Source organism: Pseudophryne corroboree, chromosome 3 (genome assembly GCF_028390025.1).
Source record: "Pseudophryne corroboree isolate aPseCor3 chromosome 3, aPseCor3.hap2, whole genome shotgun sequence".
NCBI lineage: Eukaryota > Metazoa > Chordata > Amphibia > Anura > Myobatrachidae > Pseudophryne > Pseudophryne corroboree.
This window is the reverse complement of record NC_086446.1, coordinates 318,351,378-318,370,157: the sequence shown is the minus strand read 5'-3', so window position 1 is coordinate 318,370,157 and position 18,780 is coordinate 318,351,378. Positions and strand designations below refer to the sequence as shown.

At 44.8% G+C, this 18,780-nt stretch overlaps 1 protein-coding gene across 3 annotated transcripts in view; it reads left to right on the top strand.

Moving 5' to 3' along the window:
• The window catches only part of ASIC2 (acid sensing ion channel subunit 2), a 1,301,501-nt gene extending 1,283,823 nt beyond the window's left edge, over positions 1–17,678 (top strand). For 2 of the 3 annotated variants that reach the window (XM_063959472.1, XM_063959471.1), the window contains exons 8-10: positions 3,785–3,864; positions 7,561–7,629; positions 17,251–17,678. In XM_063959472.1, the coding sequence (XP_063815542.1) occupies positions 3,785–3,864; positions 7,561–7,629; positions 17,251–17,352 (251 nt within the window). In that variant the 3' untranslated portion in view covers positions 17,353–17,678. Of the gene's footprint in view, positions 1–3,784; positions 3,865–7,560; positions 7,630–8,061; positions 8,116–17,250 lie in introns of all 3 variants that reach the window. The other variant, XM_063959473.1, reaches the window with a different exon arrangement.
• The last annotated feature ends 1,102 nt before the right edge of the window (positions 17,679–18,780 follow it).

The following is an 18,780-nucleotide window of genomic DNA, read 5'->3' as shown; positions in this document are numbered from 1 at the left end:
GTTTATGTGTAGACAAACTTCCTGGCTTAACCATTTTCCCTGGAAGGTTTCCCCCTGTGTGACTGCTCCCCAGACTCGGAGACTCGCATCCGTGGTTACTAGGATCCAGTCCTGGATCCCGAACCTGCGTCCCTCTAGGAGGTGAGAACTGTGCAGCCACCACAGGAGTGAGATTCTGGTCTTGGAGGATAGGACTATTTTCCGGTGCATGTGCAGATGGGATCCGGACCACTTATCCAATAGGTCCCACTGAAACACTCAGGCATGGAATCTGCCAAACTGAATGGCCTCGTAGGCCGCCACCATCTTCCCCAGCAACCGAGTGCATTGATGAATTGATACTCTCGCTGGTTTCAGAATTTGTTTTACCAAACTCTGAATTTCCAGAGCCTTCTCTTCTGGAAGAAAACTCTCTGTAATTCCGTGTCCAGAATCATTCCCAAAAACAACAGCTACTTCGTCGGATTCAACTGTGACTTTGGCAGGTTTCATGTTGTTGCAGCACTGTCAGGGAGAGCGCAATGTCCTGCTCCAGCTTGTCTTTGGATCTCGCCTTTATCAGGAGATCGTCCAGGTACGGGATAATCTTGACTCCTTGCCTGCGAAGGAGGACCATCATTTCCGCCATTACCTTGGTGAAAATCCTCGGAGCCGTGGACAGACCAAACGGCAACGTCTGAAATTGGTAATGACAATCCTGAGTAGCAAACCTCAGGTAAGCCTGATGCGGAGGATATATGGGGATGTGTAAGTAGGCATCCTTTATGTCGACCGACACCATGAAATCCCCTACCTCGAGACTGGAGATCACTGCTCGGAGAGATTCCATCTTGAATTTGAATTTTCTCGGGTAAAGATCGAGGGACTTTAGGTTCAGAATTGGTCTGACTGAGCCGTCCGGCTTCGGGACCACAAACAGGCTTGAATAAAAGCCTTCTCCCTGTTGTGCCGGGGGAACCCTGACAATGACTTGATTCAGACACAACTTTTGTATTGCATCGCATACTACCTCCCTGTTCGGAAGAGAAGCTGATAAGGCTGATTTGAAAAAACATTGAGGGGGAACGTCTTGAAGCTCCAGTTTGTACCCCTGGGACACTATTTCTAAAATCCACGGGTCTAGGGCCGAACGAGCCCAGAATTGACTGAAGAGCTTGAGACGTGCCCCCACCGGTGCGGACTCCCGCAGAGGAGCCCCAGTGTCATGCGGTGGATTTGGCAGAAGCCGGGGAGGACTTCTGCTCCTGAGAACCTGCCACGGCCGGAGATCATTTCACCTTTTCCTCTTCCTCTATTAGCAAGGAAGGAATAACCTCGGCCTTTTTTGTATTTATTCAGCCGAAAGGACTGCATCTGCAAGTGATGCGCTTTCTTTTGTTGTGGAGGAACATAAGGCAAAAACGACGACTTACCCGCGGTAGCCGTAGATGCTAGCTCAGCAAGACCTTCACCAAACAATACACCACCTTTATACGGTAGAGACTCCATAGCTTTCTTAGAGTCAGCATCAGCATTCCATTGATGAATCCACAATGCCCTCCTAGCTGAGACTGCCATGGCATTGGCCCTTGATCCCAAGACGCCAATATCTCTCACCGCTTCCTTTAGGTAGGCTGCAGCGTCCCTGATATAAGCCAGCGTTAAAAGGATGGTATCCCTGTCCAGGGTATCTATATCAGATGACAAGTTATCTGCCCATTTTTCGATAGCACTACTCACCCATGCAGATGCAATAGCTGGTCTAAGTAGTGTACCTGTGGTGACGTAAATGGATTTCAGCGTATTGTCCTATCTACGATCCGCAGGATCCTTAAGGGCTGCCGTGTCAGGAGACGGTAAAGCCACCTTTTTAGACACACGTGACAGCGCCTTGTCTACAATGGGAGGTGACTCTCACTTTTCTCTAGCCCCAGAGGGGAACGGATACGCCATTTGAATCCTTTTGGGAATCAGAAACTTTCTGTCAGGATTTTCCCACATTTTTTTAAAAAGGGCATTCAGTTCATGAGAGGGAGTAAACGTTACCTCAGGTTTCTTTCCCTTATACATACAGACCCTAGTATCAGGATAAGCAGGGTCCTCGGAGATATGCAATACGTCTTTTATTGCCACAATCATGTACTGAATGCTCATTGCCAATTTTGGGTCTAATCTGGTATCACTATAGTTGACACTGGAGTCAGTCTCCGTGTTGGTATCTGTGTCTGCTAACTGCGCAAACGAACGTTTATGTGACCCTGAGGGGGTCTATACCTGTGATAACACATCCTCCACAGTTATTTTCCATACCTGATTCTGAGACTCAGATTTAGCTAATCTCTTATTAATAAGAGCCACATTAGCATTCAAAGCATTCAACACATTTACCCAGTCAGGAGTCGGCGGTGCCGACAGGGTCACTCCCACAGCCGTTTCTGCCCCCAACACAGTCTCCTCCTGGGAAGAGCACTCCGCCTCAGACATGCCGACAGACCTGTACTGACACCCACAGACACACTGGGCTAAAAGGGGGGACAGACCCACAGTAAAGCCTGTCAGAGAAACACAGAGGGAGTTTGCCAGCTCACAACCCAGCGCCTGTCCTGGTTCTGAAACCTTATATATAATGCCTCAGACGCTGCAGCGCTTTACAATCACTTAATTTTGCACCAAATTTGCTGTGCCCCCCCTCCGTTTTGCACCCTGTTACTTGATAATAGCAGTGGTGAGGAAGGACCAGCGTCTCTGCAGCTCCTGGAGAGAAAATGGCGCTGATGAGAGCTGTGAGGGCTAAGCCCCGCCCACTACATGGCGTGCTTCAGCCCGCTCTTTTTCAAACAAATAATGCCGGCGGGGGTATGAATTTAGTGCTAAGGCACTTCAATATCACTCTGCCATCCTTTAAAGAGGTGTTATAATGCTGCCCAGGGCGCCCCCCCCGCACCCTGCAGTGCCGCTGTGTATGGGAGCATGGCGCGCAGCGCGATCGCTGTGCGGTACCTCAGAAAGCCGTCACTGAAGTCTATCTTCTTCTACTCACCTGTCTTCTGACTTCTGGCTCTGCAAGGGGGGTGACGGCGGGCTCTGGGAGTGAACCCCTAGGCGTACCTAGTGTTCCAAACCCTCAGGAGCTAATGGTGTCCTGTAGTCAAGAAGCAGAGCCTTGAAACTCCCTAGAAGTAGGTCTGACTTCTCTCCCCTAAGTCCAATGATGCAGGGAGACCGTTGCCAGCAGCCTCCCTGAAAATAAAAAACCTAACATAAGGTCTTTTCCGAGAAAACTGAGCTCCTCAGTTGTGTATCCAGTCTGCCTGGGCACAGATTCTAAACTGGAGTCTGGAGGAGGGGCATAGAGGGAGGAGCCAGTTCACACCCCTTCTAAGTCTTAAAGTGCCCATGTCTCCTGCGGATCCCGTCTATACCCCATGGTTCTTGAAGTGTCCCCAGCATCCTCTAGGGCGTATGAGAAATAAAGCTAACTTTTGTGGGCTACATGTATTTGCTCCCCTTGCATTGCAACATGGTTTGATCCAGACATAATTTACTTGCTGTTTTTCTTTGCTTTGCTTCCAAATCAGAATCAGGCCCTGAGCACAAACAATTTGATGTACATACAGGAAAAGTAGAAAGAAAAAGCAATGTGATTAAAGAGTTGCAGGAGGGTTATCCCATTATAATAATAAAATCATTCCCTAATTTAAAACAAATGGCTTTCGTATCCATTCTATGAATTTGTTTCTAGACTTGATTTTTAGACTGAATGTATCATCTGGATTCACTGACACTGTCCCATCCGCACCCACAGGTGACATTGGAGGTCAGATGGCACTGTTTATAGGAGCCAGTATCCTGACTATATTGGAGCTGTTTGATTACATCTATGAGGTGAATAATAACACTGCTCATGCCTTCTGTTGCCCTGTCTGATCTGCCTACATACCGTACCTACTGTATATCTAGGACATGGTGCACAAAAAGACAGCGGTGACAACAAAAGGAATGGTATCCAAAATGGATTTCCACATAGGTTTGTGTACAAATCACATGCAGTTCAATTTGGCAGTGTGAATTACCACATAAGAACCAAGACAAACATAATTTGAAATCCATATACCTATTAATAGACAAGCAGAAATCATCAGTTCTTTTACATGTGACCTTGACAGGTGTCTTTACCGGCAATCTATGCAATTAGCACCGTACCCTGTCACTCTCTACCCATCACTGCCTCTATCTGGCTGCTTTACACTAATCATCATGTAATTATTCTGCTTTTAGGCTACATTACTATGTGAAGCACCAAAATCACACACAAAATAAGTAATATATACCTTGTCTCTGTAAAATATGGAAATTAAGTCATTCTTTTTAGTATACAATTAGCAGGATATGTTTGGAAAAACTATTTCTAAATGAACAAAACTTTTTTTCTTTTTAAATGGTATGGCGGTATGTTGTGAAACAAGGCTAGTAATGTATTTTAGTCCGTCCCTGCATACAGTCATTGGTTATTGATTATGCACAGCGGCCATCATTTTGTTTGCACTTTGCTTTCTATACAAATTTAATTTCAATATCACCATTTAGCATGCTAAAATACAGAAGATAGAAAGGAGTTACCCGGTTTAAATGGAATAAAGGCAATTACACGCGATTATCCTTGGTAAATTACCCTGGTAATGAAAATAGGTGATGATTCATGAAAATACAACTACACACAGTGCTGTAAACGGCATAATGTTGCTGTATGGGGGATAGTGTAGCTGTACTGTACTTTGGGGGTCATTCCGAGTTGATCGCTAGCTGCCGTTGTTCGCAACGCAGCGATCAGGCTTAAATTTGGCATTTCTGCGCATGCGTATGGGCCGCAGTGCGCACGCGCGATGTACTTTCACAAAAAACTGTGTAGTTTCACACAAGGTCTAGCGACGCTTTTCAGTCGCACTGCTGATCGTTGAGTGATTGACAGAAAGTGGGTTTTTCTGGGTGGTAACTGACCGTTTTCTGGGAGTGTGCAAAAAAACGCAGGCGTGTCAGGCAAAAACGCAGGCGTGCCTGGAGAAACGGGGGAGTGGCTGGCCGAACGCAGGGCGTGTTTGTGACGTCAAAACAGGAACTAAACAGACTGAAGTGATCGCAAGGAAGGAGTAGGTCTGCAGCTACTCTGAAACTGCTTGAAAATATTTTGCCGCCGTTCTGCGATCCTTTCGTTCGCACTTCTGCTAAAATACACTCCCAGAGCGCGGCAGCTTAGCGTTTGCACGGCTGCTAAAAGCAGCTAGCGAGCGAACAACTCGGAATGAGGGTCTTTGTGCTATAAAAGGGTGAATTTCTCTGTTAGGTGTTAGATATTTTTTTTAACTACATGCTGTATGGGGAGAATATTATAAAGTCATGCTATACATGGGAAGAGTCGGATAACACCAATTAGAAAACAAAATGGTACAAACATTTAAATGGTGCCACTTTTTGAATTCCAGGTGACAAATGAGGGTGAAGTAAGGAATCTTGAGACATATTTAACAATAATGTGACATTTTGTAAAGTTCTAAAAAACATGTGCTCATTTAGGGCCTTTTTTTTAGAGGTGTGCAGATCGATCTTTTGATTTGTAGCAAATGCACATACTTTGGAGCAAGGTGCATGTATTTACAAGTGTTTCAGAGTTGAATGCGTATTAATTGGTGCTGAATAGCCATAAGTGGATAGCAATGGGGCAATCAGATGCAGGTAAGATGAGTGAAGGCTTAGCGTGAGAGCTTAGATGGGTTGACCTGGCGAGAGGGTGACCAGGAGAAGCAGTAGGTGACAAGGAGAGGATGATGGGGAGAGGCAAAGGGTGATGGGTAGAGAGTGACAGGAGGCGGCAGAGGATGACGGACAAAGGCTAATGGTGACACCATTAGAAGCATTCTTCACCCAAAGCCAAGTTCTAAATTAGTTTTTTTCAGTGCACCAAGGGACTGATTTTGAGTTACACGCAAGTCACAATGCACTCAGATCGTGCGGATTTCAGCGTACAGAAAGAAACGCTTCTGAGCATATTATAGATCTGGTTTCCACACCCGGATGGAGATTGCTAAAGCGTATGGATTGATCTATCCATGGACAGACCGCACTGGCTATGAAATGGGCGTTCCTGGGCTGTAACTGGGTGCATGGAACTCTTCCTTCTTGCGGGGGTGTTGGCTGACTTCCGTACTTATTAGCAGGGTGTAGGTGGAGATGGGACATCAGTAGATATATGTCTGAATCAGCCCCATATGTGGGTAAAATCAATTTAAATATTTTTTAAATAAATGAACTTCATTGTCAAAGTTTAAGATAAAACTAGCAGAATAAAACAAACTTTATTATGGTAAAGGGACAGAAACTAGGGATATATATGATGGGCAACATCAGGCCCTAAAACTGAATGTGACCCTTAAGCTTTACACACTGGAATTCATTAATTTAAAAAGACTAATAAAAATCTTACATTTCAGGTGATTTTGTACAGTGCATTTTTTAGAAGCTGTATTAAATCTGTGAAAGCTGTGTGACATTTCTTTGAATGTTTTTGTAAGGAAAGAAGACTACTTGAAATATTTCTGTACCCGGTTTTTAAATATAAACCCTATGATGTAAAAGGGAATGTGGTGTGCAACAAAGAGTCAATACATTTCAGGGTTGCATTTCAGACTCAAACATTCCTATAGAGTAGACACCATACTAGATAGACCGGCAAAAGAAACACACAATACATCCTACAGAACATGATAATAGCAATGCAGAGGTCTCAGGGGGTAATTAAGGTTTGTTACCAAACCAAGATCTCAGGGGGTTATTAAGGTTTGTTAGCAAACCAAAAAAGCACACTAATGGACAAAACCATTCTGGTGGGGCAGATGTAACATGTGCAGAGAAATGTAGATTTGGGTGGGTTAAATTGTTTCTATGCAGAGTAAATATACTGACTGATTTATTTTTACACTGACATTTAGATTTCAGTTTAAACACACCCCACGCAAATGTAAATCTCTCTGCACATGTTACATCTGCCCCACCTGCAGTGCACATGGTTTTGTTCATTATTGTGCGTTTTTAGTTTGCTAGCAAACCTGAATAAGGCCCTCAGTTACATACATTACACACATGGTAAGCCACCAACAACATCAAGGCGTCTCAGCTCTGGTGCTCCTACACTAGATGATAATAGCATCTACTTTGGGTCATACATTTATTTATATCTAAACTGACAGCCAACTCGCCTGGAAGCACCCCAAGACCCTCCACTATGGCACTACAAGGATCCGACTAGTGATCCAATCCATGCCTCTCAATTTGTTTTCTTCTTGTTTAGAATAACCCCATCCTTACATGTACCTGTGATGGACCGTGTGGGTTTCTTGTTATCCTAGAAAGCATATAGTCATATTCATATAATTATCAAATTATCAAAATAAAATGGGTGTGATTTGGTGGATTAGGGAGGGGTTTGTGTGAATTGGGGACAGCATGTGGTATATTTTGCCCCAATATTGTCTGGAAATGTTGAAATCCCTTTCTAATACTGACTTGCTCAATATTGTTGGTTCCTAGCTGATTAAGGAGAAGCTGTTAGATCTGCTGGGCAGGGAGAATGAGGAAGGAGGACGTGCAGAGGATATGGTAAGTTTTTGCTCAACGATGGATATGATTGGGTGGACAGACAGCAGTGAGGATGGCTTATACATAAAAAAGTCACATACTGTTCCTGTGATAAAGAGGTTGCCATATAAGAACAGGATGAAACATGTAAGGTCAGGCAGTGCCTCAACATGCAGCTTTAAAACCATCATGCATGATCTTACCGTTCATAGCAGCCACATTTCTATACAAATCATTGCTTGGATTTGGAACATTCTTTTTTAAGCACCTTCTTATGCTAGATTATGTAAATGAGGAATTAAAAGGTAACCCTTATCAGGCCATCAAAGAGAACTTTCATTGTCTAACTTGCAGTAGGGGAAACTAAGCAGATTGTTGTTTAGGGTTACTGCAGCTTTACAATTTTGAAATAACCCCCAGAAATTTATTGATAACATAATCCTTTCATTTAAGGAGAGGCAAAATACAATCTAGGAGCCAGAATGAATTTTTGTGGAGCAAGAAAAGGTGTGTATCCAGTGACAAGAAAAGCACTCTCAAAAGATAGGAACCATTAGTATTTCTGAATTGGCTCAATGGCTCCTGTGCAGGGTCGGACTGGCCCCACAGGGGTACAGGGGAAACCACCGGTGGGGCCCAGTGCCTGAGGACCCACTCTTTCCTCTAGGGATCAGGTTCCAGACTGTGCACTTGTATTATACATGGTAGATATGTTGCATTACACTGCACTAGACTATTGTGCATTTCAAGCCACTGTGGAGGCTGATCACATCCCTGAGTATGGGCCCCTATCACTGCATCCCCCCGGTGGGCCATTCATGCCCCAGTCCGACACTGATCCTGTGATTTCATTAATACCACATTAGTTACCTTTACTATGCATGGGTTGTTAGAGCAGGGCTAAGTAAATCATGCACTGCCATTCGCTGAGCATTCCTCTGGCCCTTAGGCAATCATAGTGACTGGTCATGAAGCATGGATTTGTACACCTCGCTATCTCAGTAACGAGAGATCATGCTTGCTAGGACCCAATACTGAACTGTGTTGTGACATAAGGTTATAATAACTAGGATATACTTTTCTGCCATACTCATCAGAAGTAAGGATAATACCTCTTCCACAAATCATTATGTAGGAAAACCAATGGAACTTAACTTAATTAAGACCTACAGTATACTAAAGGTATTCATATAGAAAACAGGAAGGGAATAAGCATATGGTGATTACTAGGTGAAATCTCCCAACAGCCCCATGCATTGCAGTGGCAACTAATATTGCTATAGTGTGTACAATTTTGAAAACAGAAATACAACTATACCTATCCTGTGATCTTCTTGTATCAACACTTAGCTCTTAATGATGCTGTATACTGAGTACACATGCACGTGGGCCTGTATCTATTATATAATCTCCTAAAATATGTGTCCAGCTGCAGGAAGACCCCACCTCATCCTTCCCCTCACAGTTCTCACTGGCTGGCAGACTTAAGCTGGGTACACACTGGGTATTGCAAGCCTGTTGGCGGATGCGTACCCCCGATACGTCTGTGGATGACATAGTTCAGACATATCGCGTTGTTCCTGCAGCACAACCAATAGCCGATATATCTACAGATATATCAGCACATCTGCCCGTGTGTACAGGTGGTCTGTGACTGCCCGTACACTTACTGCATCACTGGTGACTGATATCTCAGCTGGACAGACACATTTAAATGCCCGCTCAGTTGTGACATCAGGCGCAACACATCACGTGGTCAACTGGTAAATGTGTATGCACTTCCCAATCATTATATAGGTCGGCGGATAAGACGAATGGCAGACTCATTAGCCAGGAGTTTACCCAGGCACACAAACTCACTCCCCTTAGCATTGTTAGAGGAGGACTATTTCCTTCTTCCAGCACCTACAGTCAGTGAGGGGGTTGGGGCTTGCAAAAGCAGGAGGTCAACTGCAGGTACTTACAGCAGGGGAGGGTCATGCTTGGGTCTCAGGAAGAGATTGGGGACAGAGATGAGAGAGACTGACAAGGGTGAAGGAAGAAGGGGAGATAGGAGAGATTGACATTAAAGACATTGATGAGAAAGTTTGAGATGGCGGATTGAAGTGCACAGAGATGAGTAAGTAGGAGGATGGAGGGGCTAGAGATGAGAGACAACGGTGGAGGTGACAGGGACAGAGATGAGAGACATGGAGATTGGAGGGGTGAGGTGAGGTAGACAGAGATGAGGGACAGTAAGGGGGGCAAAGATAAAATACACAGAGACAGGTAGGTGAGGGGGCCAGAGACTAGAGACAGTAAGATCTAAGATGTGGAATGGGGAATGATGGGCATGATACTAGAGACCTGCTGTATAACGGGTCCAAAATCCTAGTCCCATATAAACAACTAGATATACTTCAATATAGATAAGTGATTGGACAGCCCTACTAAGATAACAGTACTTCCTATGAGATAATGCTATCCATAAGCAACGACTAACTCAAATACTGAAAGGGACTAAAACACTAAACACCTGTTACCTATGCTGGAATGTGTACTTTAATAGGCAGAATCACATTATTCTGACTGATCCATGATAGCCTGAAAACTGACATTGGGGTGTTATGCAGTCCATACATCTAACAGTTATATCCCCAATTCCCTGATGTCAATCTGATATATGGATTGGCTATTTGACTCGCCGATCAGTGTACTGCAATGATCATTGATTTCTCGGTGGATCAGCAAAATGTAGTAAGTTAAAAATCTCTGACTAACTGATTCTGATTATTTTTTGGGATGGAATCAGGGAAATAGTCCAATTAATTGCTGATGTATGGGCCCCTTTAGTTATGAATCACTGGGAGCTGCTGTTAGAAAAACCTGTACCTTTATTGTGAATTGAAACATTTTAGTAAACAATGTATCAGGATTAAAATAGGATTTGAATTACCTACTGGTAAATCCTTTTCTCGTAGTCCGTAGGGGATACTCCATTTAGTACCATGGTGTATAGATGGGTACACTAGGATCCATGGGAAATATAGAAGTTTGATTAGGCGTGCTGGCTTCTCCCTCTATGCCCTTCCTACCAGACTCAGTCTAGGAAACTGTGCCCAAGGAGACTGACATGCCTTGAGAGAAGGATATAGAAAAGGAAAGTGGTGAGATTTCGAACCAGCACAACTATAACAAGAAGAAAGCCATGCTAACCAAAACTTGTAAACCATAAAAGCAACAGCTGAACCAAACAACGGTATTTAACCAATAACAGTGCAGGAAAAATGAAGCACTGGGCGGGCGTCCAGTATCCCCTATGGACTACGAGAAAAGGATTTACCGGCAGGTAATTGAAATCCTATTTTTCTCTTACGTCCTATGGGATACTGGGTATACATTTAGTACCATGGGGAAGTACCAAAGCTCCCAAACCGAGCGGGAGAGTGCTGAGATTCCTGCAGAACTGACTGACCAAACTGAAGGTCCTCAGAGGCCAAAGTATCGAACTTGTAAAACTTTGTTTGAACCTGACCAAGTAGCTGCTCGTCAGAGCTGTAAAGCTGAGACACCCTCCAGGCGGCCGCCCAAGAGGAACCCACCGACCTAGTAGAGTGGGCCTGTACAGTTTTTGGAACCGGCAAGCCTGCCGTGGAATAAACATGCTGGATAGTGGGCCTGATCCAGCTGACTGCTTTGAAGCAAGACACCCAATTTTATTGGGATCACAGAGAACGAACAGCGAGTCAGATTTCCTGTGATGAGCTGTCCTCTTTACATACACCTTCAAAGCCCTCACCACATCCAAGGACTTTGAAGTAGCAGAGGTGTCCGTAACAACCGGAACCACAATAGGTTGGTTTATGTGAAACGCGGACACCACCTTAGGAAGAAATTGCTGACGAGTCCTGCGTTCAGCTCTGTCCTCATGGAAAATTAGGTAGGGGCTCTTGTAAGACAACGCCTTACAATGCCAAGACCAACAGTCTGATGGTCTTCCACGTAAGGTACTTTACGTCAGCCTCCTGTATCGGTTCAAACCAGTCCGATTGGAGGAACTGCAGCACCAAATTAAGATCCCAAGGTCCTGTGGGAGGCACAAAGGGAGACTGTATGTGCAGAACACCTTTCAAGAACGTCTGGACCTCAGGAAGAGAAGCCAATTGTTTCTGAAATAAAATAGACAAGGTTGAAATCTGGACTTTTATGGAGTCTAGACATAGGCCCACATCCACTCCCAACTGCAGAAAAAGCAGGAAACATCCCAGATAGAATTCTACTGCAGAATATTGTCTGCTCTCACACCAAGAGACATATTTCTTCCAGATATGGTGGTAATGTTTAGCCGTTACCCCTTTTCTGGCTTGGATCATAGTCGGGATGACTTTGTCAGGAATCCCTCTCCTGGCTAGAATTAGCCATTCAACTTCCATGCCGTTAAACGTAGCTGCGGTAAGTCCTGATAGATGAACGAGCCCTGTTGCAGAAGATCCTCTCTATGAGGTAGAGGCCACGGATCTTCGAGTAGCATCTCAAGAAGTTCCGCATACCAGGCCCTTTGTGGCCAGTCCAGAGCAATGAGGATTGCTTGAACCTTTTCCCTTTTTAGTCTTTTTAGATTTCTTGGGATCAGAGGAAGTGGAGGAAACACGTACACCAGCTGGTAGACCCATGGAGTTGTCAGAGCATCTACTACCACTGCTTGTGGGTCACTCGACGTGAAACAATACCGCTTGAGCCTCTTGTTGAGTCAAGAGGCCATCATGTCGATTTGTGGATATCCCCATGAACGTGTCAACCACCGGCACACTTCCTGGTGAAGGCCCCACTATCCTGGGTGCAGGTCGTGTCTGCTGAGGAAGTCTGCTTCCCAGTTGTCTACTTCCGGAATGAAGACCGCCGACAATGCCACGGCATGTTTTCCCACCCAGAGGAGAATTCTTGACATCTCTGACATTGAGGCTCTGCTTTTTGTTCTGCCCTGTCAGTTTATGTATGTTACCGCCGTCACATTGTCCGACTGGACCTGAATGGCCTGATTCTAAAGAAGAGATGAGCCCTGAGTTCCTGGATGTTTATTGGAAGGACGACTTCCTGACTTGACCATCTTCCCTGAAACTGCACCCCTGGTGACTGCTCCCCAACCTCTGAGGCTTGCATCTGTGGTTAGCAGAATCCAACTCTGGATCCCGAACATCCAACTCTCGACTAGGTGAGAAGTCTTTAGCCGCCACAGAAGGGAGATCCTGGCTTTTGGCGACAGATGGATCCTCTGGTGCATATAAAGATGCGATCTGGACCATTTGTCCAACAGATCTAGCTGGAAGGGCCTCGCATGAAACTTTCCGTACTGAAGCACCTTCCGTAATGAAGCACCTCGTAAGAAGCCACCATTTTCCCCAGAAGGTGGATGCACAGATGTACTTAGATTCGGGCTTCAAGACAGCCAGAACCATCTACTGGATTACCATTGCCTTTTCTAAGGGAAGGAACACTATCTCAGACTCTGTGTCCAGTATCATTCCCAGGAAAGGAAGCTTCTGTGTTGGTTCTAGGTGAGATTTTGGTAGGTTCAGAATCCACCCGTGATCCAGGAGTAGTCTGGTTGAGAGGCCAATGCTATCCAACAGCCACTCCCCAGAAACATCATCTCTGCCATCACTTTGGTGAACACCCTCGGTGCTGTGGAGAGACCAAATGGGAAGGCCTGGAACTGGTAGTGACATTCCTGCAGTGCAAACCGTAGATAAGCCTGATGAGGCAGCCAGATCGGAATGTGAAGGTACGCATTCTTGATATCCAGAGACACTAGGAATTCCCCCTCCTCTAGACCTGAGATCACCGCTCTCAGAGACTCCATCTTGAATTTGAACACTCATAAGTACGGGTTCAACGACTTGAGGTTCAGAATCGGTCTTACCGAACCGTTCTGGTTTCGGTACTACAAACAAGCTGGAATAGTACCCCTTGTTTTGCAGATGAGGTTAAACTGGAACAATGACCTGGGTCTGTACCAGTTTTTGAATGGCGTCCTGTAAAGTTATACTTGTCTCTTGTGAAACTGGTATGCCTGATTTGAAAAATCTGTGGGGTGGGAGCTCCTGAAACTCCAGTCTGTAGCCCTGGGATATAAGATCTATGACCCAGCGATCCTGGCACGATCTTGTCCAGATGTGACTAAAGAATTTTAGTAGGGCTCCCACCTGCCAGTCTTCCAGGCATCACGGCCCACCGTCATGCCGCCATAATGGCCAGCGACTTGCTAGCCAGGACGCCGGCTTAGTACTCACCACTCTTCATTCTTCTGGTTCTGTTAGAGGTGGCAGCGTGCTGCGAGAAAGTATGCTCGCCATGGTGGGGCTTGCGAATAGTTCCCTCAGGAGCTAACATCCTGTCAGCGGGGAACGGGACCATTAACCCTGAGAGAGGTTGGGCCGTGTCCCCCCCCCCCTAAGTCCCACGAAGCAGGTAGGCTGGTGCCATCCAGTCCTGCCTGAAAATAATAAACTTAGAAAATAAATGCAGAAAACTCTTCAGGAGCTTCCAGAGACGTGACCGGCTCCTCCGAGCACATTTTCTAAACTGAGTCTGGTAGGAGGGGCATAGAGGAAGGAGCCAGCACACCTAATCAAACTAATATAGGGCCCATGGCTCTTAGTGGACCCGTCTATACCCCATGGTACCAAATGGATTCCTAGTATCCCCTAGGACAAAAGAGAAAAAATAGATATGTATAACTCTCTTCTGTTAAGACAAACAAGATACTCTGATCCTGAGGGTTTAAACCAATGGTTCCCAAACTTTCTTGAATAACTGCGCCCTAGAGAATCAGGTTTTTTATTTCACTGCACCACTAGGCCAAAAGGGGATCTGGTCAAGATGCCGGCTTTTATGATACCAGCAGCTGGAATACTGCCGCTGGAATCCCGATGTCGTAATCCTGAAAAGGTCAGGACACTGATGTCGGAATCCCGACAGACGGCATCCCAACCGTGAGTATAGCAGGAGAGTTAGGCTTAGGGCCAAGGGTGTGTGTGTGTGGGTGTGTGTGGGGGGGGGGGTTATGTTTAGGAGCCACCTCGGGAGGTTAGGGTCAGGCTGCGGGAGGGAAGAGGTTAGGGTTAGCAGGGCCGTAACTAGGGGGAGGCTAAGGGGGCATGCGCCCCGGGTGCAGGATCTGAGGGGGTGCTGAGGAGTTACAGAGGAGTAGGTTTTTTTTTTTACCAACAGTGCTGTGCTGCTCCAGTGAGAAAGCAGACGGCTCCTGGGGCAGTGTCTCTCACCCACCTGTCTGCCCAGAGCTGGCTCAGACGCTGTGCCTGGGATCTCTCTTATGCCAGCTACTGTCTTAAACTCTCTTCTGTGCCATGCAGTGCTGTGACTAGCATGCGGTGCACCGTGCAAACGATAGAAGTGAGCTGTTGGTGCTGTGTTTTTCAGCAGGCTATGATCCCAGCTGCCTGCCCAGCACCAACCGATAACAAGCTGCAGGCTACACTACATTGAGAGGACACACTTCCCCAGGCTTATGCTTGTTAACAGGTGCAGTCACCGATGTTACAGAAATCAAAGGTTCACTTTGCTAGCTATCCACTTGACAGTGGAAACTTAGAGCCTGGACAACCTCCAAATCTCACAGAGTATCACTACAGCAGCTTTGTGGTGAGTTTAAAGACAGACTTTATTATTGGCACTGTGCTCCCAGTTGGCAGTATCAACCTCCGCTTTACCTCACAGATGGGGGAATTTGGTGTAGCATATAGGGGATGTAGTGTAGGGATGTATGTAGTGTAGTATTGTATTGCAGTATATAGGTGCATGTAGTGCACTGATGTGGTGAAGCATATAAGGTAATGTAGTGTAGTGATGTAGTGTACCATATAGGGTATGTAGTGTAGTAATGTATTGAAGTATATAGGGGCATGTAGTGTACTGATGTGGTATAGCATATAAGGGGATGTAGTGTAGTGATATAGTGTAGCATATAGGGTATGTAGTGCAGTGTATAGGGGCATGTCGTGTAGTGATGTAGTGCACCATATAGGGTACGTAGTGTAGTACTGTATTGAAGTATATAGGGGCATATAGTGCACTGATGTGGTGTAGCATATAAGGGGATGTAGTGTGGCATATAGGGTATGTAGTGCAGTGTATAGGGGCATGTAGTGTAGTGATGTAGTTCAGCATGTAGGGGGATGTATTATAGTAGTGCAGTGGATAGGGGAATGTAGTGCAGTGATGAAGTGTTATGATATAGTGCAGTGATATAGTACAATGTAGTGGAACACGCTGCTGGAGGTGCATGTGACGCATAGGGCATTTGAGGCACATAGGGGAATATTGTCCAATAGTATTCCCTTTTTTAAAAATGTTTGCTAATCTAATTATTTTAGTATAACAGGGTTGTTTTGTTTTGGGGGGGTGGCTTTGGGGGGCGGGCACCAAATGCCTTTCCCCGGGTGACAGAAATCCTAGTTTCGGCCCTGGGGTTAGGCACCAATGGGGGATGGGTAGGTTTAGGCACCAAAAGGGAGGTTAGGGTTAAGCTACGGAAAGGGAAGGTTAGGGGGTAGGGGAGAGGGGAGAATAGCCCTAGCTCACTCCTGTCTGGATTTCAATTGTCGGGATTCCGGCATTCAGTATACTGACAACGGCATCCTGCCCGCCTGTCAATCATACCCATCCTGGCCAAAAGGTTCTTAATGAGAAATTCTGTAAAAGATTATAATTTCAGTAAAATGTCCTTACTTGTCATCCTTAGGTTGAATTATGTGGGGTTGTGCTTCTTTTTATACATTTATTTTATGATTGACAGCTGCTGGCACTGGTTTTGCCTATTATATTGACTATAAATAATATTTTGATTTGGTACTGAACCATCAAACTATGGCACCCTGTTAGTGGTCTGCAGCACCCCAGGATTCCTAGGCACCCAGTTTGGGAACCACTGGTTTAAAGTAAACACAATAGCTATCACTTTACATTTATATTCTGGGTGCAGGCACACCACTGTGCATGTCCAATGAGAGATGCTATGGATCCTTCTCCAGGTACTTTATGTGATCTGTAGCCCATAGACTAAAGTGGCTAATCCAAATCTCCAGATGCTGTTAGCTACGGTGACCAAGCTTCAGAATGCTTTATATTCTGAAGCTTGGTAAATTCAGCAACAATGCAGCCCACATAGGTTTCTATAGGGGCTGCTTTTGCAATACATTATTCTGCAGATATAAGGGCAGATGTATTAACCTGGAGAAGGGATAAAGAAGTGATAAGTGCAAGGTGATAATGCACCAGCAAATCATTACAAATTTGAAAAAATGACAGTTAGGAGCTGACTGGCTGGTGCGTTATCACCTTGTATGTATCACTGCTTTATCACTTCTCCAGGCTTAGTACATCTGCCCCCCCTTGTATGAAAACAGTTGATAAATAGCTTATACAGGGGAAGATGTACTAAGCATGAAAAGTGATAAATTTCACAGTGATAAACTGCCAGCCAATCAGCTCCTAACTACCATGTCACTGGCTGTGTTTGAAAAATGACAGTTAGGAGCCGATTGGCTGGTGCTTTATCACCGTGATATTTATCACTTTTCAAGGCTTAGTACATCTGGCCCATAGTAACAATTGTTTAACAACCTGTGTTTTTTCATCATCCAGAGTACCTGTGATAACATGCCAAACCATTCAGAAACCATTAGCCACACTGTGACGGTACCACTGCAGGCCACGCTGGGAACACTGGAAGAAATTGCCTGCTGACGCCTTGAAAACACTTATTCTTTTATTTTGTGCCAAAAGTGTAGCGGACACAGCATGGTGGGCATAGAGTGATACTCACCATGAACCCTGAGAGAACAATGAGGGGACGGACATGGAGAAAAATCTGTATACTGCCAACTGTACACAGCCCTGCATGCCTGCAGTGTATATGGCACTGATCCTCATATGATATTTGAGGAAATCCCCTCACAGACACACAATGCACACACATTGCGTTATGTCCAACTACAGTACGTGTGCTAAGCGGGTTCAACATGGTTTGTTTTTTCTATATAAAATAAAATAAAATAATAATAATAAAAATATTACAATGGTGAAAGTGCATTTTGTGTTTTATAAGTGGAAGACAATAGATTTGGTTTTCATTACATTTTAGGGTCAATGACTTAATTTTACAAATCCCAAATATAAAATATAGCATCATGATGTATTTGCATGCCTTAGATAACAGCTGCCCAGAGGATATTGTGGGCTGTACCAATATGCACTAGGGCACAGAATATCATGCACTATGCTGCCAGGGATTAGTCCTAATTATGAAGAGCATGGGGCCTAGTGATAATTCATAGTGAATTGATAGATTGCATTCTCATGGGCATTGGTTCAACTCCCAAATGGCTACCTCTACTGTGTGTATTGCACATGCTGTCTTTAAAGATGTCTAACCAGTTCAGATGGAATTACAATTACATGATATGGTACTGGATTTTGACATTAGCCAATATACTGCTATATGTTTATAATCAGCCTTCAACCATAATGATTCTGGTTGTTTCTGAAAATGCCTTGCTTGAATAGGTCAGATGATGTAAATGCACCAGTGTATCCATGGCAATAGATCCACCAGAATAACTTATGTGACCCCAAAGGTAAGTCATAAGGGACAATGTGACATTTGTAGGTTTGTAGGACAAGGCATTGCTAATCATTAGTCACTTCCCTATGTGTATTTAGAAGAATAGTTTGAGCTGCAAATACAAAACACAAATAAAATCTCACAGCTGGCTCAAAGAGCCAATAATGCATAAATTGGATTTGTTTTATATGAAATATTAAGATAAAATACCTTGTTGATTCCATTTCATACCTACATCATCCTCAATTATCTTGAGGACAGAGTACTGCCGGGATCTGATATAGGTCAAAAAGTAAAGATTGCAATTGCAGTAATTTTAGTTACTGTGACATCACTGGTCCTGCGGCCTGCCCATGTGTGTGTATGATTCTCCCAATCCACACAGTGCAGATCTGCAAAGTAATAGATCCAAGCCTTCACTCACTGTCACTACCTTCTAACACAGAAGTTTGCAGAGGGGGTGAGAGTAAATATGGTAGCCATAAGTATTTCAAGGGGGCGTTTTGCACCCCTCCATCACCCCCGTGTCCATAGGTCCCCATAATAAAATA